The sequence below is a fragment of the Chiloscyllium plagiosum genome, unplaced genomic scaffold (assembly GCF_037043375.1).
Source record: "Chiloscyllium plagiosum isolate Xiang-an unplaced genomic scaffold, Cpla_swu_hap1 HiC_scaffold_3, whole genome shotgun sequence".
Taxonomy (NCBI): domain Eukaryota; kingdom Metazoa; phylum Chordata; class Chondrichthyes; order Orectolobiformes; family Hemiscylliidae; genus Chiloscyllium; species Chiloscyllium plagiosum.
The window spans coordinates 74,629,581-74,654,684 of NW_028270141.1; the positions used below are offsets into that span (position 1 = coordinate 74,629,581).

At 40.8% G+C, this 25,104-nt stretch overlaps 1 protein-coding gene across 5 annotated transcripts in view; it reads right to left on the bottom strand.

The window, feature by feature from the left end:
* The window catches only part of ncoa7b (nuclear receptor coactivator 7b), a 126,527-nt gene that overhangs the window by 88,740 nt on the left and 12,683 nt on the right, over nt 1-25,104 (bottom strand). For all 5 annotated transcript variants that reach the window (XR_015753481.1, XM_043683927.2, XM_043683925.2 and 2 more), the window contains exons 2-3: nt 23,150-23,269; nt 11,950-12,091 (exon numbers count right to left, since the gene is read on the bottom strand). Coding sequence is in view for 4 of the 5 variants with exons in the window: in XM_043683927.2 (XP_043539862.1) it covers nt 11,950-11,996 (47 nt within the window). In the remaining variant the exon portion in view is untranslated. The remainder of the gene's footprint in view (nt 1-11,949; nt 12,092-23,149; nt 23,270-25,104) is intronic.

The window sequence follows — 25,104 nt, forward strand, 5'->3', positions numbered from 1 at the left end:
ATCAGGGACTGTCAGGATGGTTTAATTATGGAAATATTGTGTTTGATAAATTTGATCAATCTTTTTGAGAAAGTGACCAGGAGTGTCGATGAGGGAATGCATTTGGTGTGTTCCAAATGGACTTTAGCAACGGTTTTGATAAAAGACCCTCGTCGCAGACTGATCAAGAAAGTAAGAACTCATACAATCGAAGGCACAATGGCATGTTGAACCAAAAATTCACCGCAAGGCAGGAAGTAGAGGGTAATGATGGAGTGATGTTTCTGTGACTGGAGGTCTGTTTCCAGTGAGTGTTCTACAAGACGTGGTGATGGGATCGTTGCTGCTTGTGGAGAACATTAATAAGCTGGGCATAAACAAAGATGTAGGGCTCTTGTGGCCAGAGGTGGTGTCCTGTAACAAAATCAAAAATTGCTGGAAAAACTCAGCAGGTCTGGCAGCATCTGTGGAGAGAAAGCAGAAATAACGTTTTGAGTTCAATGACTTTTTTCAGAACAGAATTTCTGGAGTTTTTTTTCAGATTTCCAACATTGGCAGTTCTTTGGGGTTTTTTGTTTTGGTGGTGTCCCTGCCTCTAAGCCAGGAGACCAGAGTTCAAGTCCCACCTGGTCCAGTGTGTCATAACATCTCCAAGCAGACTGCTTTTTAAAAGTTTAATCTATTTTTCTAATCAACTTGTTTAGTATGTTATTATGCATCTCTGGAGCAGGTGGCACTTTAGTCCAAGCCTCCAGTCCTGGGGTAGGAACACTACTACTGCACTACAAGATGGCACCCAGACTGCTATTTGATATTCTTCCTAATCAATGAGATAAATGACCAATCATCTGTTTCAATAATGTTAATTTGAGGGTAAATACAATCAAGATGTTCACCAGTGATATGAAAATGGGTAGGGTGGTAAATAGTGAGGGAGACAGCAATGCACTATTCAGCTGGGTAGAGCACTGGAGAATGGAATTCAATCCAAAATAAAATAAGGTAATACACTTGGGGGACAGCTAACAAAAGAAATAAGAGTACACCATGAATAGCAGGACACTGGAAAGCATTGAAGATCAGGGGGACCTTGGTATGCATACCCACAGGTAACAGAATAAGTAGATAAGCTGGTTAAGGTATAAGGGGTATGTGCCTTTATTAGCCAAGGCAAGAACACAAAATCTAGGTGGTTATCCTGAAAATGGATAAAAACACTTGGTAAAATGATGTAATTATGGTCACCACATTACGAAAGTTTTCATTCCACTATAGATTGTGCAGTGGAGATTTACCAGAGTGCTGAAAAAGGCTGGACAGACTGAGCCATAAGGAAAGATTGGATAGGCTGGAGGAATTTTTCCTTAGAGATGCAAAGATTGAGAGGGGAAGTGACAGAAGTGTATAAGATTATTTGAGGCTCAGACAGGTTAATTAAGGAGGCACTTCTTTCCATTAGTAAAAGGATCAATAACTAAGGTGAGTAGATTTAAGGTAGGAACTAGAAGGCTAAGAGGAGAGCTGAGGAGAATTTATTTTACTCAGATGGCATTATGAATCTGGAACTCACTTCCTGAAAGGGTGGTTGAGTCAGAAACTTTCAACATTTAAGTGGTGTTTAGATATTCACATGCATTGCTATAGCTTCCAGTGTTATGGGCCAAAGGTGGAAAATCAGACTAGGGTAATGAGCTCCCTGTTAGGTACTTCAGATCTGTGTTCACTTGGGAAGACACAAGCAATCTCCCTGAGGTAACAGTGGCTGAAGGACCTGAACTTAAGGGAATTTATATTTGCCAGGATTTGGTGTTGGAGAAGCTGTTAGGTCTGAAGGTTGATAAGTCTCCGGGGTCTGATGGTCTGCATCCCAGGGTACTGAAGGAGGTGGCTCGGGAAATCGTGGATGCGTTGGTGATTATTTTCCAGAGTTCAATAGGTTTGGGGTCGGTTCCTGAGGATTGGAGGGTGGCAAATGTTATACCACTTTTTAAGAAAGGTGGGCGAGAGAAAGCAGGTAATTATAGACCAGTTAGTCTGACCTCAGTGGTGGGAAAGATGCTGGAGTCTATTATAAAGGATGAAATTACTGCACATCTGGATAGTAGTAACAGGATAGGACAGAGTCAGCATGGATTTATGAAGGGGAAATCATGCTTGACTAATCTTCTTGAATTTTTTGAGGATGTAACTATGAAGTTGGACGAGGGAAATCCAGTAGATGTAGTGTACCTGGACTTTCAGAAAGCTTTTGATAAAGTCCCACACAGGAGGTTAGTGAGTAAAATTAGGGTGCATGGTATTGGGGGCAAAGTACTAGATTGGATTGAAAATTGGTTGGCTAATAGGAAACAAAGGGTAGTGATAAACGGCTCCATTTCGGAATGGCAGGCAGTGACCAGTGCGGTACCGCAGGGATCCGTGCTGGGACCACAGCTTTTTACAATATATGTTAATGATATAGAAGATGGTATCAGCAATAACATTAGCAAATTTGCTGATGATACAAAGCTGGGTGGCAGGGTGAAAAGTGATGAGGATGTTAAGAGATTACAGGGTGACCTGGACAAGTTAGGTGAGTGGGCAGATGCATGGCAGATGCAGTTTAATGTGGATAAATGTATGGTTATCCACTTTGGTAGCAAGAACAGGAAGGCAGACTACTACCTCAATGGAATCAATTTATGTAAAGGGGCAGTACAGAGAAATCTGGGTGTTCTTGTACACCAGTCAATGAAGGCAAGCATGCAGGTACAGCAGGTAGTGAAGAAGGCTAATAGCATGCTGGCCTTCATAACAAGAGGAATTGAGTATAGAAGCAAAGAGGTGCTTCTGCAGCTGTACAGGGCCCTGGTGAGACCACACCTGGAGTACTGTGTGCAGTTCTGGTCTCCAAATTTGAGAAAAGACATTCTGGCTATTGAGGGAGTGCAACGTAGGTTCACGAGGTCAATTCCTGGAATGGCAGGATTACCTTACACTGAAAGACTGAAGCGACTGGGCTTGTATACCCTTGAGTTTCGAAGATTGAAAGGGGATCTGATTGAGACGTATAAGATTATGAAAGGATTGGACACTCTGGCAGTAGGAAACATATTTCCACTGATGGGTGAGTGCCGAACCAGAGGACACAGCTTAAAAATACGGGGTAGACCATTTAGGACAGAGCTCAGGTGAAACTTCTTCACCCAGAGAGTGGTGGCTGTGTGGAATGCTCTGCCACAGGGGGCAGTGGAGACCCACTCTCTGGATTCATTTAAGAAGGAGTTGGATAGAGCTCTCAAAGATAGTGGAATCAAGGGTTATGGAGATAAGGCAGGAACAGGATACTGATTAGGAATGATCAGCCATGATTATATTGAATGGCGGTGCAGGCTCGAAGGGCTGAATGGCCTACTCCTGCACCTATTATCTATTGTCTATTGTCTATTGTTTTACCCAGAAAAAAGTTATTTAGGTTAAGAACAAGCAAATATGTAATATGTTTTAATTCTATGTGCTTGTATGTTAATGTCTTGAGATTTGACAGTGTTCCAGTAACAGATAAGTGATGTTGTTGAGCGAGATGATTTACAGCGAGGTTGCAATGAATAAAGGATCTATATCATTGGTTACTTTAGGTTATGGAGAGGAATTTCAAGGCACTTCATAGGAGCATTACCTAACAAAATTTGACTCCAATTCACAGTACAAAGTAATTGGATAAATGAGCTGAAAATGTGTTTCTGGAAAAGCGCAGCAGGTCAGGCAGCATCCAAGAAATAGGAGAATCGACGTTTCGGGCATAAGCCCTTCTTCAAGAAGGGCTTATGCCCGAAACGTCGATTCTCCTGCTCCTTGGATGCTGCGTGACCTGCTGCACTTTTCCAGCAACACATTTTCAGCTCTGATCTCCAGCATCTGCAGTCCTCACTTTCTCCTCCTAATTGCAATAAATGACCAAAGCTCAGTCAAAGAGATAGGTTTAAAAGATCAAAGAAAAATGGAGAGAATTAGAAAGGGGGACTCAAGAGTTTGAAGCTTTGGGAACAGAAGCCTGCTCTGCTATTCAACAGAGTCACTCTACTTTGATCATTTAACCTTGCATTCCAAACACTATTAATTCCCATAATGGTTAAAATCTATCAATCTCTGTTTTGAATACACAAGAACAAAGTATCCACAATCCTCCGGGGAAGGAAACTGTGAAGATTTACTACTCTGAATGAAAGTTTGATCTCAGACCCAACTAGTCAACTCTTTATTCTAAGACTGTGACTCCACACTCAAGAGAGGAAATTATGTTTTCGAGGAAATATCCTGTCAGAAGTGGGTTAGAATTAGATCACTTCTCAATCTTATCTTCAAACAATAATAGGCTTAACCTACTCATTGCTACTTGCATGACAATGCCCTACCCCCAGAGCCACTGACAGAATTCTTGTTGCATTCCCCCTGGAGCAAATGTATCTGATTTTGGATAAGGAGATCAAAACTGTACACAGCATTCCATTGGTTCTGTATAATTGCACTAAGATCTCCAACATGCAAAACTGCAAAACCATTTTTGCAGTATGCATTATAATTTGCCAATTTAGCATAACTTTTCAGAACATATAACTGATGTACAATACATTGTTTGCTACCAAATCAAAGGGGCAATGTTGGCAGGTATATTTGTAAATTCTCAGGCGCATGCTCTAAGCAGGTCTGTAGTTTTATAATGTAAACAAATGAAACTGCTAAAATATTTGAAGTGACTGCAGAGGTTTTGCGTGCAAGCACAGTGTAGGCCTCTACTTTTAGCTACATTTTAGACAGGACAGTGTAAAATCAGCTGGCCATTGATTTGCAGACTAAATTATATCAAAATCAGCAAATCAAAGAATATTAAAATTCACAAAATATTGTTTTGCGCCAAGTGACACATATTTGTGTATCTACAATGTTTAATAACATTTAGGTGTCCTCTGATACAAAAGCAATCCATGCCTGCACTTGAGCATTCACATTTGAATTGTTAAATGCCAGGTAACATTTACACCAAATGACATGCAAAAAGCGTCTTCAAGTGAAAATCTAACCGTTTCCTCTTATTATATACAAGGGCATTACCATCACAATCTGTCACAGAAAAAGGCCATTAGGCTCATTGTACGAGCACAGGTTCTTCAGCCATCCAATATCAAGTGCCCATTTCCTGATTCTTTTTTTCCCCCCATACTCTTACATACTATTTTTGTCAAAATAATCAATGACACCCTCTCAAATGTCTGGATTACGGCTGTTTCTATTACACTTCCAGGCAGTGTACTTCAGACCTTAACTACTTGTTGAAAGTTTTTCTCACATCACTCTTGCTTCTTTTGAAAATCAATTTAAAGCTGTGCCCTCTCAGTCTTTCTTCTTTCACAACTGGGAATAGCATCTCTCTCTCTATGTCCAGCCTGTTGATGATTTTGAAAGCCTTTATCAAATCTCCTCTCAGCCGTCATCTCTCTAAGGAGAACTGTCCCAATTTCTTTAATCTATCCTTATAATCTTGTAAATTTTTTCTCCTCTCTCTCCAATGCATTCACATCATTCCTATAACATGGCTCCCACATTGGGCACAATACCCTAGTTGAGGTCCAACAAGTGTTTTATACAAGTTTAACATTACCACTTTGCTCTTGTACTCTATACTTCCATTTCATAAAGCCGAGGTCACTGTATGCTTTATTAACTGGTCTCCATTTGTCCTGCCACCTACAATGATTTGTACACATACAAGACCCTTTCAATATTCTTTCTACCAATGTACATCTCTTCTCTGCATTGAACTTCATCTGCTAACTATGTGTTCTGTCCACCAACTTGTCAATGTCAAGAGTGTGATGGAACATGCTCACTTGCCTGAATGATTGCAGCTCCAAGAACTCAAAGCTGACACCAACCAAGACAATATTTGTATCATCAATCGTCACAGGTGAGGTGCTGGAAGATTGGAGGTTGGCTAAAGTAGTGCCACTGTTTAAGAAAGCCAGGGAACAATGGACCAGTGAGCCTGACGTCAGTGGTGGACAAGTTGTTGGAGCGAATCCTGAGGGACAGATTGTGCATGTATTTGGAAAGGCAAGGACTGATTAGTCAAAATGACTTTGTGCGTGGAAAATCATGTCTCACAAACTTGATTGAGTTTTTTGAAGTAGTAACAAAGAGGATTGATGAAGGCAGAGTGATACATGTGATCTATATGGAATTCAGTAAGGCGTTCGACGAGGTTCACCATGGGAGACTGGTTAGCAAGGTTAATTCTCATGAAATACAGGGAGAACTAGCCATTTGGATAAGAACTGGCTCAGAGGTAGAAGACAGAGGGTGGTGGTGGAGGGTTGTTTTCAGACTGGAGGCCTGTGACCAGTGGAATGCCACAAGGGTCGGTGCTGGGTCCACTACTTTTCGTCATTTACATAAATGATTTGGATGCGAGCATAAGAGGTACAGTTAGTAAGTTTGCAGATACACCAAAATTGGAGGTGTAATGGACAGCGAAGAGGGTTACCTCAGATTACAACAGGATCTTGATCAGATGGCCATTGGGCTGAGAAGTGGCAGGTGGAATTTAATTTAGATAAATGTGAGGTGCTGCACTTTGGGAAAGTAACTCTTAGCAGGACTTATACACTTAATGGTAAGGTCCTCGGGAGTGTTGCTGAACAAAGAGACCTTGGAGTGCAGGTTCATAGCTCCTTGAAAGTGGAGCCGCAGGTAGATAGGATAGTGATGAAGGTGTTTGGTATGCTTTCCTTTATTGGCCAGAGTATTGAGTACAGTAGTTGGGAGGTCATGTTGCGGTTGTACAGGACATTGGTTAGGCCACTGTTGGAATATTGTGTGCAATTCTGGTCTCCTTCCTATTGGAAAGATGTTGTGAAACTTGAATGGGTTCAGAAAAGATTTACAAGGATGTTGCCAGGATTGGAGGATTTGAGCTATAGGGAGAGGCTGAACAGGCTAGGGCTGTTTTCCCTGGAGCGTCGGAGGCTGAGGGGTGACCTTATAAGAGGTTTACAAAATTATGAGGGACATGGATACGGTAAATAGACAAAGTCTTTTCCCTGGGGTGGGGGTGTCCAGAACTAGAGGGCATAGGTTTAGGGTGAGAGGGAAAAGATATAAAAGAGACCTAAGGGGCAACCTTTTCATGCAGAGGGTGGTACATGTATGGAATGAGCTGCCAGAGGAAGTGGTGGAGGCTGGTACAATTGCAACATTTAAAAGGCATTTGATTGGGTATATGAATGGGAAGGGTTTGGAGGGATATGGGCCAGGTGATGGCAAGTGGGACTAGATTGGTTTTGGACATCTAGTCGGCATGGACAGGTTGAACCGAAGGGTCGGTTTCCATGCTGTACATCTCTATTACTCGCTATTTATTGCAAGTAATTAGATTCTAGCTAAAAGGTACTCAGTTCTAAACTGTTAACATACAATACTAATTCAAACTCCTATTCCCTTATAAACTCCCACTTACACACACAAACAGATTATGTACAGTGGGGCAAAATCTAGAAAGACAGTTCAGCGGACTTGATTCCCAGGTACTGTTGTTAAGATTATCCTCGTGGCTCTTCTACTGGCCATCACCTTGCTTCAGTTGTTTTCCTGCAGATGCTCCACTTACAATGATCGTTGAAAGAAAGATAAACCAGCTTGCTTCAGGTTCACAGTAAGTTTTGACTGCAAGAGAACTCCTGAAATGGTTAAGAACTGAACACGTCTCATTCTCTCTTGATCGCAGCTCCAAGATGTTCAGTGACCTGAGAACCAATCACAGAGCTGTTGGCAAGCAAAAAGGTCTCTGTCTTTGAAAACTGGTCAATAGTCCATAAATCAATCAAATCCTTGATGCTGGCAAAAGCTGCAATATTACATTCCCTCAACTCCAAAATATCTGCAACTCTAATCAGTGCTGGTTCAAACAGTCAATGTTTGCAATGAATTTCAGACTACTTGTTTTTCAAAACAGCAGCTACCCTTTCAAACCCTGGCTTTTAAAATAGCTTTCTATTGTTTTAGTCTCCATCTTTTAGGAACACAAAATTTTAAAAAAGCATGATCCTTACATGATTGGTGTCCTCCTATGACATCTGCTTTGACCAGGCTATTGTGAACTTTCATGCAGTTGGATGTCAAATTTTGTTTGCTGATGCTCCTACTTACTTCATAGGATTGTGATTCTATTTTAAAGGTGCAGATCATTAGAGGAAATACACAAGTTGGAGCCGTAATACTTTGCCCTTCTTTAACAATCCTTTCAATCATTTCTGAATAGGCTAAAGCAACCGAGCTGGAGCCTACCAATAATTTCAAGCAATATGTCCAAAATACACAGGAAACCCACAACCGCTACCAAATGAAAGAGATGTCACCAGAAGACCATCTGATTTACATCATCCAGTGTGGTTACCCATGACACAGCTCAGAGGAAGAACAATCAGCCGACGTTCGCTCCTTCGCAGAACTAGCTAATTAGTCCCTTGCTCTTTGTCCAATAACTCATCATTTTCTCCCCTCAACTATTTATACCCAATTACCCTTCGGAAGTTATAATTGAGTCTGCTCCCACCATCATCTTTCACAATATATTTCAAATGTGAACAATTTACTGCACAAAATAATTTGTTTCATGTTACCTTTGGTTCTTTTGCCAATTACCTTAAAAACCTTGGGTTTTCAACCCTGACATCATCACAAATAGTTTCCCATCTTAATCTACTTAGGTTTAATTATTTTGAATCCTGTTATGAGATTTTCCTTTAACCTTCCCTATTCCCAGGACAACCACCTCAGTTTTTCCAGTCTCTCCTCATAGCTGAACTACTGTTCAGCTTCCAGTGAACCATAACAGCAAATCTTCTCAGCATACTTGCCTTGGATTTGATACTGTTACTATTGTGTGATGCTCTTAATTGGATTCAAGATTCTACTGAAGCCGAACAAATAATTTATAAAATTTTAGCATAACTCACTTGCTTTATATATTATGCTCCTATTTATAAAACTAATGGTTCTTATACATTTAAAACAGCCTTTTCATTGAGCCCAGCCATTTTCAAAGACTTGTGTAAATAAACCCAAGTTGCTGCATCATTTTTATAATGGTACCATTTAGTTTGTATCACATCTCACCATTATTATCAAAATCCATTATCAAACTTCTCTGCATTAAATTTCATTAGCCACAGATTTGGCAATTTCACCAGTCTATATGCTCTTCATTGTCTACTCCATTCCCAAATTTTGTTTTGTAAAGTATTCCCTTCATACTGAAGTCCAAGTCACACTGAGATGGTATATTGATACCAGAATAGCAATTCATCTGTTATTCCTTAAATTCTAACCAAATAGGTTTTGTGACATGTAACTTCATCTACAGGTCTGTTCCTGGAAATCGCAACAAAGTGAAATAACAGTGGAAAATTAAAAGTTAAAATCTGAATTTGACTTTTCCGGGCAAGAAACATCCAAAGGATCTTATGTATGTTGTTAAAACTATACTGTACATGTGCAATAACCATGCCTTCCTGAATGAAATAACTTGTAAAGGTTTGATTTGGAAATATATTGTGTAAAGTCAAATGATATAACTCGCAAAGTCTGTCTTTCTTCATATGCTTCAGATACTTAGGGTTTGGGAATGACTTGCGTTCAGAAGTGGCTACCAAGTCCACTACACAACCTTCAGATCTGCCACAAGTGGGCCAGGTAGATCAGATAGATGAGTTTTTTTGGAGGTTTTTTGCAGATGGTCTGCTATCAAGGCAAGTTCCTAACAAAATCTATGTGTTCAATACCTTCCCGAATGAACTTTCTCCCATTTTGGTTGGTCACCATGGTTTGGCAGATATCTCCAACCACACTGAGATGAACATCAACTATGACTGGAGGACCATCAACTTTTCTGCCCAAAACCTGCTGGTCTTACCGTTGAAGGAGTTGACCCTGACTGAATGTTACAGACTGGCACATTCCAAGGTCCAGGACGACATGCTGAGGAATGCGCTAGAGCTTGGGGCTTGGCCACCAAGGCACAGTAGGGAAAGGCCACCATTTAAGGCCCTCTGCCAAAGAATAATGGGGATTCATTCAGTAATTGGGCGCTGCTGATGCCTCAGCTAAATGCTAAAAAGTTGACAGTAAATATAGAGAATGGTGAACATCAAAGTTTTAATTTTTTTCTCTGTAAGTAAAGAGAGTACAGATCTGAATGGCTTCATTAACTATACATGTACCAAAGACTTTTTTCTATGAATAAAGTATATTTTTACAATTAAAAAAAGTCCCTCTGCTTCACCAATGGCAAGTTGGAGAAGGACCAGATTTGGGGCTCCAAGGTTAAACAGACGATTGTAGAGTCAGACACCTAGAGACCAAGTAATATATGTTGCATTTCTCAGCTAAATGAGCCCAAAACAAGGAAATAAATTTTACCCACTTTAAATAGCGAATATCTCCCTCTCTCTGACTTTAAAAAGAGCTCCTTTTTGTGGTTTGCTTAATGTGAAAAAACACCTCAATTGCTCTCAGTTCAGAATGATACCAATCAGACCATCACTACAGTTGTGAAACAATATGTGATGAGGAAAATGTGAAATAGTATACGAAACAATATTAAATTTAAACTGAAGATGCAAATTAGAATACCAATCTTAAAAGCGTTGAAACTTTAAAGCACAGTGACTCAACATAGGCCAACTTAAAACAGGGACCTATTGTACGTACAAGGACAAGGGGGAATGCCATCTATTATGGACAAATTTAGACAAAAAAAAATCCATCTCTCCATCACCACCTCCACAATGGAGAAACTGCACAATTTCTCTCCTTCAGCATAAATTCAAGAACAAATCCCAAACCCCAATAACAAACTTAAGAGCTTTTCTTTGCTTCAACCCAGGAATTTTATAACACTACTCAATAAGGAATATATAGTTCCATGCAACTTCTATTGGCTTCTGCTGATCCCTGGTATGCAAGCCCTCATGTAGTGTTCTTCATCACATCCACTATTGGTCCAGTTATCCCAGTGCTTTTTAACAGGTTTTATCAAAATACTGATTGTGTGCAAGATTACAGGATAGTACCTAATTATTATGCAACTCTTCAACATATAAAGGATGAATCATATTCCTTATGCACTTTTTATACATGGTCTTATATACATTTGGTTTAATAAATACCTTTTTCTAGACACTGTACTAATGTATGCAGTAATATAGCTTCGCTGCTCCTTGGATGCTGCCTGAACTGCTGCGCTCTTTCAGCACCACTAATCCAGAATCTGGTTTCCAGCATCTGCAGTCATTGTTTTTACCTTAGTAATATAGCTTATACAATTCTGATCTAAACATTGAGTAGTGGACAAGAACCCAGAGCTTAGTAACTCTAAAATATCAAAAATAGAAAATCGGAAAAGGCCAATGCTCACAACACAGCAATCACCATTGGTACAGCAGCAACAATTCACATTGATAATAAGAGGGAACACTTGTGGGGTTTGGGGACAGAGCATTATTATGAAACAGATACACTTGTTAATTTTTTATTATAACGTAACTACCTAAGGATTATTTGCACCACTCACCAATGCAGACACTCGCCTCCAGTACAAAGGTCACAAATTAGAAACTAAATAAAGAGCAAGAATTACTTCCCCTGCAAACTACAAAATAGCCGATCACATAGATGTTATTGCATCTCATTAATACCAATCTTCTTTCTTATTCTCCATGAAACAGTTATTTTTCAGACAGTTAAGGAGTCAACAAGCTCAACCCATCTATAGTAAAGTCACCTCAAAGCAAGGAAATATTCATGGACAAGCATTTCCATTCTGTGGATTCTTAAAAAAAAATGTTTGCTTTGCTTTAAATCCTTTTTGAATAAATATTAAAACACAGTATAATGTACAGCAAATTCCAAAATAGATAAATAACTGAAAAAGATTACCTGGCAAAATAACCTGGTCTTCTCTTTTTCAAATCTTTAGTCTCCATGGTAGAATACTTCAAAGCTGATTACTTTTCCCTTCCACACTGTTCAATAAAATGCTTTTGTTTCCAATTTCATGGCATCTGCACAGGAATGGTGCCTGTAATAATATAATCTTGTGACTCAGACTGCTTCACAAACAGAGTAGCCGGTACTTGTTGTTTACCTTGAGATGAACATTTAATCACATGCTTTTATATTATGCAAAACCCTCTAATGTTCATTTATTTTAATAGATTATACAATGTAAAGTATTTTTCACATCATACTGATTAAAGATAAGCGATATAAACTAAACATTAACTTCAACAAAGTCAATTTACTTCAATTGCCATTGGCACACCAAAACTAGGTAGTTATTTCCATTAAACACCTTATGGGAGCATAACTCCTCAAGATCCCAATGGCTGATATGAAAGGAGATTTCAGGATGCAAGAATTCTTGCAGATATAATAGTCTTAATTGCAAGGGAGTCCAAAACACATTTTGAATTATGAAGGCAGGGTAGACATTCTATAGAAATCCAACTTCAAACTTAAAAATCATCAAATTGATGATTAATTACAGTGGTATAAAGCAGTTGCAACTTAAATGCAGGAATCACATTTCAAGGAAAACAGACAGTATAGGTGTTACTGAAAAAAAATCAATGATACTGTTTGGGGTGGATAGTGAAGTTACCAATTCTAACTAATCTCAAAAAGCTGGGAGAATGCAGTAGCTGAAACAGATTTAAAAAAGAAATTATTAAGTAAAACTGATTTTGTGCTGTCATTGTCTAGTGCCTGCTGAAAATGGAGAATGAACCAAATATGTGCCACTTAGTTAGCTCTGACGTCACTGGCAAGGTCGATATTTACTGACCATCTCCAATTGCTACCATTCCCCAGCTGCAAGCAAACCCCGCAACATGTACATGCATACATGTACATGTTGTGGGGTGGTGATGTTAATATATTACTTTTCTATTCTTCCTGTCAAACTGAACAAGTTCACATTTTTCCACATTATGCTCCCTCCTACAGGAAGAATGTTGTGAAACTTGAAAGGGTTCAGAAAACATTTATAACAATATTGCCACAGTTGAAGAGTTTGAACTATAGGGAGGGGCTGACTAGGCTGGGGCTATGTTTCTTGGAGTGTTGAAGGCTGAGAGGCGACCTTTTGAGGTTTATAAAATCATGAGTGGCATGAATAGGGTAAATAGGCTGTGGGAGTCCAAAACTAGAGGGCACAGGTTTAAGATAAGAGGGCAAAGATTTAAAAGGAACCTAAGGGGCAACATTTTCATGCAGAGGTTAGTGTATGTATGGAATGAGCTGCCAGAGGTAGCGGTGGAGGCCAGTACAATGCAATATTTAAAAGGCATCTGGACAGGTATATGAATAGGAAATGTTTACAGGGATGTAAGCCAAATGCTGGCAAATGGGACTAGATTAATTTAGGATATCTGGCTGGCATAGATGAGTTGGACCAAAGAGTCTGTTTCTATGCTGTATATCTCTACGACTCTATGATCCATAATATTACTCTCACATCAAACCCATCTACACCCTGTTGTAGGCTCTATGTCATTGTGACAACTGACTCCCCTGATTCTGCACCATTAGCAACTCACATTTGGTCCCTTCATCCAAGTCATTAATACAGATGGTAAATAGTGGCAGCCTCAGTCCCTGCAGCACTCTTCTCGTTAGTCCACCAGTCCCAAAATAACCCATTATCCTTATTTTCTGCTTCTGGTCACCTAACCAATCCTCTACCCATGCTAAATATATTACCTCCTACACCATCTTACTTTGTGCAATGGCTTTATGAATGGCATCTTATAGGTGCATTAGTCAGAGAGGGGTGGGTTGCTCTTCGGAGGGTCGGTGTGGACTTGTTGGGCCGAAGGGCCTGTTTCCACACTGTAGGGAATCTAATCTAAAAAGAAATATCTTTTGAAAATTCAAGAAACTACATCTACAAGTACCCTTTCATTCACCTTGTTAAATTCTTTGAGGAATTAAATAAATTGGACAAATACAATTTCCCTTTCACAAAACAATTCAGATTCTGCCTGACTGAGAAAGTCAGAAAATAATATCCTGCTAATAGCTTCTTGTAATGGATTCTGGCATGTTCTCCATGGCAAAAGTTGAACTAAATTACTTAGTTTCTACTTGGTTTACCTCATTACTTGAATAAAGATGCTGTTTGTTGAACATAAAGAAAGGAACAGTTAGCTTTACAGACTTTTCAACTGAGATCCCGGAGACGGAAATAAAGGAAAACAGCAACTGCTGTGAACAGGCTGGTAATAAAGATTGTTCTTTGTTTGCCACCAGGGAGGATGCTTCTCAGAGCTTGTTCTCTGGTTGTAAAGATAGGGTCAATGGGAATTCAAGGACACCAGAAGATTTACATTGTTCTCGCCAGGAGAAGACACAGTGGTCCTTATTGATGGACATTTTAGTCAATGAACTCTCAAAGCCTGAGTGGAAATAATCTTGCTATGCATATGAGACATTAAGACTTATCAAAAATGATGTTAAAACAAGATTTTTGGAAGCCAAGAGTAACTTTGAGCTGGTTCCTGCTTTAAAAAAACATGCAATTCTGCAGACAGCAGGTTGTTAATGTATAAATGTGAGTTGGGTTTTTGGTCACATTATGCTTAAATACACATTTTCTGTTGTTCGGTGTATTAGTTAACTACCAAGTAATGTGTGGCCGACGTTGGTTTTAGTTTGTTGTATTTATAGTTTCAAAACAAAACTTTTTTTTTAGTCTCAAATTGGATTGTAACAATGAGCAATAAATGCTTTTGAAACAACAACCTGTCAATGAAAGGGAACTGGTGGATCCACTGTATTTGGATTTCCAGAAGGAATTTCATAAGATGCATTCTCTAAGGAGTCTATGTTTACTTTGGCTCTCTCTTCCTCTTATAAGCCATAGGAACAGAATGAGGCCATTCAAGCCATTGAGTCTGCTATGCCATTTGATCATGGCTGATTTGTTTCTCGATCCATTTCTCCTGTCTTCTTCCCATAACCCTCGATCCATTTACCAATCAGGAACACATCTATCTCTATCTTAAATACAATCAATGGCTTGGTCTCCATAGCCCTCTGGCAATGAGTTCCACAGATTAACCATTCTCCTTATCTCAGTTCTAAAGGATTGTCCTTACACTGAGGATGTGGCCATGGGTCCTAGTCTCTCCTACTAGTGGAAACATCTTCTCCACATCCACTCTGTCCAGGCCTATCCCTATTCTGTAAGTTTCAATCAGATTCCCCTCACCCATCTAAACTCAGCGTCTCCTCATATGACAAGCCCTTCGTCCCCAGGTTCAATACTGTAAACCTCCGATGGAACTCTCCAACGCCAGTGTATCCATCCTCACAGAAGGGGCCCTCTCAATATTCCAAATGTGGTCTTAGCAGAGCATTACACAGCCTCAGCAGTACATTTCTATTCTTGCATTGAAGCCCTCTTGGAATGAATGCTAACATTGCATTTGCCTTCCTAACTGCCAACTGAATCTGCACGTTAATCTTAAGAGAATCCTGAACGAGGACTCCTAAGTCCCTTTGTGCTCCAAATTTCAGAAGCTGTTCCCCATTTAAAATAATTTGTGCCTATTCTTCCTACCAAAGTGCATAACCTTACACTTTCCCACATTGTATTCAAGCTGCCACTTCTTTGCACACACCTATAGCCTGTCCAAGTCCTTCTGCAGCCCCTTTGCTTTCTCAACATTACGTGCTCCTCCACCTATCTTTGTCTTAACTGCAAACTTAGCAATAGCAATCTCAGCTCCTTCATCAAGAGTGTTAATGTAAAATATGAATAGTTGTGTTCCCAATACAGACCCCTGCGGATCTCTAATAATCACCAGCATCTATTCGGAAAAATATCCCTTTAACCCCACTCTTTGGCTTCTGCCAGTCAACCAATCCACTATCCATGCCAGTACCTTATTGTAACATCATGGGCTCTTACCTTATTTCATTATTTAGAGTTATTTAGCACAGACACAGACCCTTAGGTTCAACTCAACCGTGCTGACCAGACACCCCAATCTGACCAAGTCCCATTTGCTAGCATTTGACCCCTATCCCTCTAAAACCCTTTCTAATCATATACCCATCATGGTGCCTTTTAGATGTTCTAATTGTATTCACCACCACCACCACTTCCTCTGGCAGCTTGTTCAATATATGCACCACCTTCTGCGTTAAGAAGTTAGGCCTGACTCCTGTTTGAAATCTTTCCCCTCTCATCTTAAACCTATGCCCTCTAGTTTTGGATTTCCCCCCACCCTCGGAAAAAGACCTTGGCTATTTACCCTATCCATGTCCCTCAGGATTTTATAAACCTCTAAGGTCACCGTCAGCCTCCAACACTCCAGGGAGAAAAGCCTCAGCCTATTCACCTCTCCCTATAGCTCAGGCCCTCCAGTCCTAGCAACATCCTTGTATCTTTTCTGCATGCTCTCAAGTTTAACAACATCCTTCCGGTAGAAGGGTGACTAGAACTGTATGCAGTAATCTAAAAAAGTGGTCTCACCAATATCCTGTACATCCGCAATATGATCTCCCAACATTGATACTCAATGTTCTGACCAATGAAGGCAAGCGTGCCAAATGCCTTCTTCCCCACCCTGCCAACCTGCAACTCCACTTTCAAGGAAATGCGCTCCTAAGTCTCTTTGTTCGGCAATACTCCCTAGGGCCCAACCATTAACTGCATAAGTCCTGCCCTGGTTTGCCTTACCAAAATACAACACCTCACATTTATCTAAATCAAATGGCACCTGCTACTCCTCAGTCCATTGGTCCATCTGATTAAGGTCACATTTGACTCAGATAATTTTCTTCACTATTCACTGCACTAACTATTTTGGTATCTTAGCAGCACCTTATCAAAGGCCTTCTGAAAATCCACAAAAATCACGTTCACATCTAACTTGCTCATTACCTCCTCCGGCATGGTGGTTCAGTGGTTAGCACTATTACCTCACAGCACCAATGCTATGGGTTTGATTCCATCCTCGGATGGGTTTGAGTGGGATGCTCTTTGGAGAGTTGGTGTGGAATCAATGGGCCAAATGGCCTGCTTCCACATTGTAGGGATTCTATAAAAGTTCTTAACACATTTGTCAGGCATGGCCTTCCCTTGAAAATATGCTGATTCAACCCTATTTTACTATGCACTTCGAAGTACTCTGCAATCTCATCCTTAATACTGGACTCTAAAATCTTACCAACGACCGAGTTCAGGTTAACTGGCCTGCAGTTTCCTGTTTTTTGCCTCCCTGTCTTTGCTGTAAGCCAAAAACTATTTTCTTCAATAGTCTTCACCTTCATTTTCCTTCCTCTCCCCGAAATGCCCAGTTTCCTCCCTGATTTTACTGAGAGAATCAGTCCACCTGAGCCCTGAATGAATGTTGAGACCTGGTCTAGACAGCCCTCTGTGCTACAGAATTCCCAGATTCATTCCCCTCTGGGAAGGGATGCTCCAATTTCATTCTTAAATGAGCAACCCTTTTTCCTGGGATTGTCCTCCAGTTCCAGACTCTCTCACTGGGAGAAACCGTTGTTCCACGCCGACCCTGTCCAATTCCACAAGAATCCTAGGATAGTGAAGAAGGTGTTTGGTATGCTTTCCTTTATTGGTCAGGATATTGAGTTGGGAGGTCATGTTGCAGCTGTACAGGACATTGGTTAGGCCACAGTTGGATTATTGCGTGCAATTCTGGTCTCCTTCCTCTCGGAAAGATGTTGTGAAACTTGAAAGGGTTCAGAAAAGATTTATAAGGATGTTGCCAGGTTTGGAGGATTTGAGCTATAGGGAGAGGCTGAACAGGCTGGGGCTATTTTCCCTGGAGCGTCGGAGGATGAGAGGTGACCTTATAGAGGTTTACAAAATTATGAGGGGTATGCATAGGGTAAATAAGCTAAGTTTTTTCCCTGGGGTCAGGGAGTCCAGAACTAGAGAGCATAGGTTTAGGGTGAGAGGGGAAAGATATAAAAGAGACCTACAGGGCAACATTTTCACACAGAGGGTGGTACATGTATGTAATGAGCTGCCAGAGGAATTGCAAACTTAAGAGGTATTTGGATGGGTATATGCATAGGAAGAGTTTGGAGGCACATGGCCGGGTGCTGGCAGGTGGGACTAGATTGGGTTGGGATATCTGGTCGGCATGGATGGGTTAGACTAAAGGGTCTGTTTCCATGCTGTACATCTCTATGACTCTATGAACATCTGCAATTGTTCCTCAACTATCTTCGCTGCTCACCTCCTTTCCCAGTCCACCCCACCCAACTTCCAAGTATTATTGAATGAAATAATCTACAATACAGAAGGAGGCCATTTTACCTATTATGTATGCACTGGCTTCCAAAAGAGGTACCCTTTCTCCAGCCCTATCTCCATAGTCCTCTAAATTCATCAATTTCAAATTTATATCCAGCTCTCTGTTAACACCTCATATAGAGCATATTCTCCCAGATAGCACATTCCAAATCCTTATAACTCTCTAGATAAAGAAGGTTCTCATCTCATTCCTAGATTCCTTGCTGACAATCTTTAAATTGTGACTCCCAGTTTCTGACATTTCAACTAATGGGAGAATATCCTTCTCTAACTGTGCATTACTATTGAGCCTGTATTGTGACTCCATGTTTCTTCTACCAAAATACATTACCTCACATTTCAAATTTTGGTTTTGCAAAGCACGTCTGGAAGAGAATGCAATGGATTTGGCAAGCAGTTCTGGGATTCAGGACCCTCTGCTGTATGAGCTGTTGCCAGGAACACACACACAGATAAACCAATTGCAGCCTGTAAGGCCATCAACCTGGTGAAAATTACACTTTGGTCTGGTCAAAACCTGCTGACTCTCCAGTAAAACAAGCTCCTGATGACTGTATGTTGCAGATTGGCACATTCCCTAGTCCAAGACTACTTACAGAGGGATGCTTTAAAGCTTGGGCAGCAGTCGCACGAGCATGAGTGGGGAAAAAAAAACATTCACTAAGGCCTAGCATCAGAACACTCTTCTGACGAAGAGTCACAGGACCAAAACATTAACACTGTTTTGTCTCCACAGATGCTGCCTGACCTGCTGAGTGTTTCCAGCAATTTCTGTTTTGTTTCTGATTAAAGCATCCGCAGTTCTTTCATTTTCACTCACTAAGGTCCTGCTGCCACAGGATAACAAGAGACTGGAAACTGTGTAAAATCTGTTAGGCTGAGTCTTTGACATGGAATCTGTACAGTAAATATAAGCTACAACATCATAGAGGACCTCATGCAGCTAAAGAAACCAATCTCAACTTCACTTCATGTAAAGTCAACTTGAACTGTTATGCTTTGTAAAGTTTACGAATAAAGTATATTTTTGAAAAAAACAATTATTTGACATGAACTGAGTACTGTAAATATACTCTGTAAATGGGAGTGCCATGTAATGCATTGAAATAAATGCATGCTCTGAACTTTATATATTGTTAAATATGAACTGCATCTTTACAAATTCTATGAATGAAGTACAATTTCATGAAAAGAAAGTTAGAAAGATCTGCAGTTGCTCTCTTTTAATATAGCACCCTCATCCCTGGAGGTTTGCTGATCACAGCTCCCAGTGGGACAATTAAAAGAGGACTATTCAAGATACATCGCGGTATATGGTTTTTAAACCAAAGCGTTAACATTATAAAGCATCATGTTCTAACAATTGAAATAACTGGTCCCATGTCATGACGCATTACACACAAGTGAAATATCATCAGTAAATTTCTTATTCAACTTTGCACAATCAATTTTTTAAGTGCAATGTTGATGACAACAATGATTTATCAAGAGTGGGGTAACTGTGATTGGAAATCAGCCAATCAACAAATAAGCCAGGTTTTTCATCAGATATGGTCAAACACACATGGTAAAATCAGAAAAATAAGTCTGTCCAAAACTAACCCTTGCCACCCAATGCAAAAAAAGTTGCCACAGTCTTATCAGATCACAGCGCTGCTCTCTCACTACAGAGAGATGCCAGTGATCATTTAACATTAGGGTACCACACCTCAGGTGAGGGGAGGGATTACGAAGGAGCGTTCTTCGGGACAACCTCAACCAGTGCAATTGAGTTCACATTTTTTGCATCACAAACCAGCTGCCCAGCCATCTGAGCTAACCAGCACATTAGATCAAATATGTTTATGTTAGCCAACAGTTCCAAGCAACGTTTGCTAGATTATAAATCAAAAGTCCTGAAATAGAATATTCAAAATAAGCATTTCTTTTAAACTTTCCCCTATGGCAAGATAAAGTTCTGTGACCCTTACTCAGTAACTCAATAAGCAGATGAGGTTGGACTCTATTGCTTGTGTGCTGTATCAATGAATCACAGCAAAGGGAAACTGGTACAATTAGCCAGAGGGAAGGGAGGGCTCCCGGGAGATTGGGATGGGATGGAAGGGAACGAGGGTATTTGATAGGGTGCTCCTCAGACAATGCTACTCAACACCTTTTCCTTCCTGTCTATCCATTCAATAAGATACTTCTGATTATTTAGTTTCCAGCTTTGAACTATTTGTAAACATGTCTTTGTAACAGCTGCATAGAACAGTCTAAGCCCCAACTGTAATATCCTATCGTACAGGGGATCCCCAGCTTCTGTCGTGACACTATGGATTTCTTACAGAAACTCAACACCCACGAACCAGTCAAACTGGGAACATTCCTCGTCACAATGGACGTTTCAGCACTCTACACCAGCATCCCCCACAATGATGGCATCGCTGCAACAGCCTCAGTACTCAACACCAACAACTGCCAATCTCCAAACACCGTCCTACAACTCATCTGCTTTATCCTTGATCACAACGTCTTCACCTTTGACAACCAGTTCTTCATCCAGACACATGGAACAGCCATGGGGACCAAATTTGCACCCCAATATGCCAACATTTTTATGCACAGGTTCAAACAAGACTTCTTCTCTATGCAGGATCTCCAACCAACACTATACACCAGGTACATTGATGACACTTTCTTCCTCAGGACCCATGGCGAGGAGTCACTGATAAAACTACACAGTGACATCAACAAGTTTCATCCCACCATCAAACTCACAATGGACTACTCTCGACTATCTGTCTCATTCTTGGACACATCCATCTGCATCAAGGATGGCCACCTCAGCACCACACTCTACCACAAACCCACAGACAACCTCACAATGCTACACTTCTCCTGCCTCCACCCAAAAAATATTAAAACATCCATCCCCTATGGACAGGCCCTACACGTACACCGGATCTGCTCAGATGAGGAGGAACGTGACAGGCAACTGGAAGTACTCAGAGATGCTCTCACAAGAACGGGGTACGATGCCCAACTCATCGACTGCCAGTTCCGACATGCCACAGACCTCCTCAGGAGACGACACGTGCTGCAACTGACAGGGTACCCTTCATTGTTCAGTACTTCCCAGGAGCTGAAAAACTACGCCATGTTCTTCGTGGCCTGCAAAACATTATCAATGAGGATGAGCACCTCATCAAGACCTTCCCCACTCCTCCACTGCTTGCCTTTAAACAACTGCCAAACCTCAAACAAATCATGGTTCATAGCAAGCTGCCCAGCTTTCAGGACAACTCCGTACAACCCTGTCATGGTAGGAGCTGCAAGACGTGTCAGAGTGTGGACATAGATACCACCATTACACGTGGGGACACCTCCCACCATGTACGTGGCAGGTACTCATGTGACTCAGCCAACGCTGTCGATCTTAAACGTTGCAGGCAAGGATGCCCTGAGGCATGGTACATTGGGTAAACCGAGCAAAGGCTACGACAACGGAATACTGGGCACCGCACAACATTCAACAGACAGGAGTGTTCCCTCCCAGTTGAGGAACACTTCAGTGGTCCAGGACATTCGACCTCGGACCTTCGGGTGACCATCCTCCAAGGCGGACTTTGGGACAGGCAACAGTGAAAAGCGGTCGAGCAGAAGCTGATAGCTACATTCGGTACCCAGAGGGAGGGCCTCAACCGGGACCTGGGGTTCATGTCACATTACAGGTGACCACCATTGCGCTATACACACACACAGTTACTCCTATACACATACATACACACGGACACACACATACACAGAAACGCACATAGACACTCATACAAACCCTTACAGACACACACATCCCCACACTCACACATGCATCCTCTCAGAGGCTTTGACCACTCTACATTCATGCACACACATATACACTCTCTCTCACAGACACACACAACCCCCCACCCCAGACACGCGCACACTCTCACACGCACCCCCTCACAGACTTAAGACACTCTACACTCACTACACACACACATATATACACTCTCTCTCACACTCACAACCCCCAACCCAGACAGACACACATACACAGACAGACAAAGACCCACATGCACATATTTTGTGGGGTGAATTTGTACTTGCAGAGTTACATTGTACTTTGCTCAAAAACTGCATGAATTCATGTAAAATTCTGTTATCTCACTTCTTAGATTAGAATCAATCTAAACATCATAGAATAGACAGAGAACACAGGGGGCTAACACCTCCAACATATTATTTAGCTAATACCCATTGTTACAGCTAACTGAGAATGCAACTATTTTTTTAAAAACGTTTTGTGATTTACACATGAAAGAAGTGAAACTATCATGGTATTCAAACAGATGAAAGACTCAACAAGACAATCAAGGTTTATTTTTTAATGTATAATTTCAGTTACATCACACTGTAAATTTTTGCTATAAATTCTGTGCCTTAGAATTATGTCCTCCACTATCACCTGATGAAGGGGTAGTGCTCCGAAAGCTAGTGTGATTCCAATTAAACCTGTTGGGACTATAACCTGGTGTTGTGTGATTTTTAACTTTAAAACAACCACTCCCTCAATTGAATAGCCTCCTGTACCAAGGTGCTGCGGTCAGTTTGCTCATTCTCCCTGCAGACCCCAGTCATCCGCATACTTTGCAAGAATCTTATAAAACCTAACAATTGCTGTGCCCAGGGTTGCTCAATGTTAATCCCATGGGTCCTCATACCTGCCTCATCTGCAATCACACCCTCCTGTCCCTGCTTACAGACTGATTCTGAATTACTTACTCAGAGAGGTACGACCACCCTCTGGAACAAAGTGCTCTGGTAACACTCCCTTTCCCTGATGTGGCGCAATGTCTGCAGCTCAGATTCCAACTCCTCAACGCTGATCCAATGTTCCTCGAGCTGCAAACAAAAACATTCTTTTTTTTATTGCGAGTAGAATGGAATTCAAAAGTAGTATATTCAGTTATACTGGTATATCTGGAGTATTGTGTACAGTACTGGTAGCCTTATTTAAAGAAGGATACATATACAACGGAAGCAGTTCAGAGATGGTTTACTAAGCTCATAACTGGGATGGATAGGGTGTCCAATGTGGAAAAATTGAAGTAATAGAATCACACAGTACAGGAGAGACTCTTTGGCCTATCAAGCTCGTACCTCTAAATCTACACTATTCCCAGTTCCCAACACATGGACAGGCTACTGCAATTAAGAAAAGCAGAAGGTGTCTTTATTGAAAACTAAACGATCGTGAGAGGCCTTGACAGGGCAGGTGTAGAATAGGTGCTTCCCCTTATGGCAAACCCTGAACTAGAGGTCATGTTTGAAAATAAGGGTCATTCATTTAAGACAGAAATTAGGCGAACTTTTTTCTCTGGATGTTTCAAAGTCTCGGGACACCCTTTTTCAAAAGATTGATGGAAGCAATCTTTAAATATTTTTAAGGTGAAGGTAAATAGATTCTTAATGAGGGGATGGTGGAGTGAAAGATTATCATGGCTATACGGGAATATAGAGTAATCATATTAACTATGATCTTACAGAATGGCTAAGCACGCTTAAGACCGAGTGCCCTACTGATTTTTATTTATATATTGCAGTTGAAGAAGGTAATGCACCACTACTTTAAAGGACAACAAAACATGATTAAAAATTGGTCTTACAAACAATATTTAAGACTGAAGAAATGTAAAAGCTCTACAAGAAACATCTATTACAATTTCCTTTTCTGCAAGGCTGAAAAGGATTCATAACTTCTCGGCTAAGTCAGTTCTTAATTCAGTTTTCATTCGAATGCTTTAAGGTAGCTTTTAAAGCCAGCATTGCAAAAATGAACTTTGAATCAAGACTTGTAATTATACCAATGGCAAATCATCAAAACACCAGCTAACCAGCAGTTCCAATTTCTCAGTGACTATCTTTCCCCAGGACAGACAAATCATTTCTCTCTAATATCTCTGAAATCACTAACAAAACTCAGCAATTCAGAAATTTCTCAGAAATTGATCCATTTCCATGTAAAGTCAGCTCAGGTTAATAAATCGCTTTCAGAATTCTCAGACTGAACTGCTTAAGTCTACCAATTAACTCTAAAATACAGAGCTAAACCAATCTTATTTCTACCTATAAGTTAAAGTAACAATATATACAAGGACAGCAAGACAAAAGCTTCTATTTTTTGGTAGAACTAAGATTATAACAATGCTTGAGTCTTTTGACTAAACTCAAAACTAAATCAATAGCATCAGCTTTTAATCAAAATGTTCATTAATCACATTTCTGGGACATCAAGCAACATTGCTGTGGTTCTGTTCGCCGAGCTGGAAGTTTTTGTTGCAAACGTTTCGTCCCCTTTCAGGAGACATCCTCAGTGCTTGGGAGCCTCCTATGAAGCACTTCTGTGGTGTTTCCTCCGGCATTTATAGTGGCCTGTCTCTGCCGCTTCCGGTTGTCAGTTTCAGCTGTCCGCTGTAGTGGCCGGTATATTGGGTCCAGGTTGATGTGTTTGTTGATGGAGTTTGTGGATGAGTGCCATGCTTCTAGGAATTCCCTGGCTGTTCTTTGTTTGGCTTGCCCTATAATGGTAGTGTTGTCCCAGTCAAATTCATGTTGCTTGTCGTCTGTGTGTGTGGCTACTAGGGATAGCTGGTCGTGTCGTTTCGTGGCTAGTTGATGTTCATGGATGCGGATCGTTAGCTGTCTTCCTGTGTTTGTCCTATATCGTGTTTTGTGCA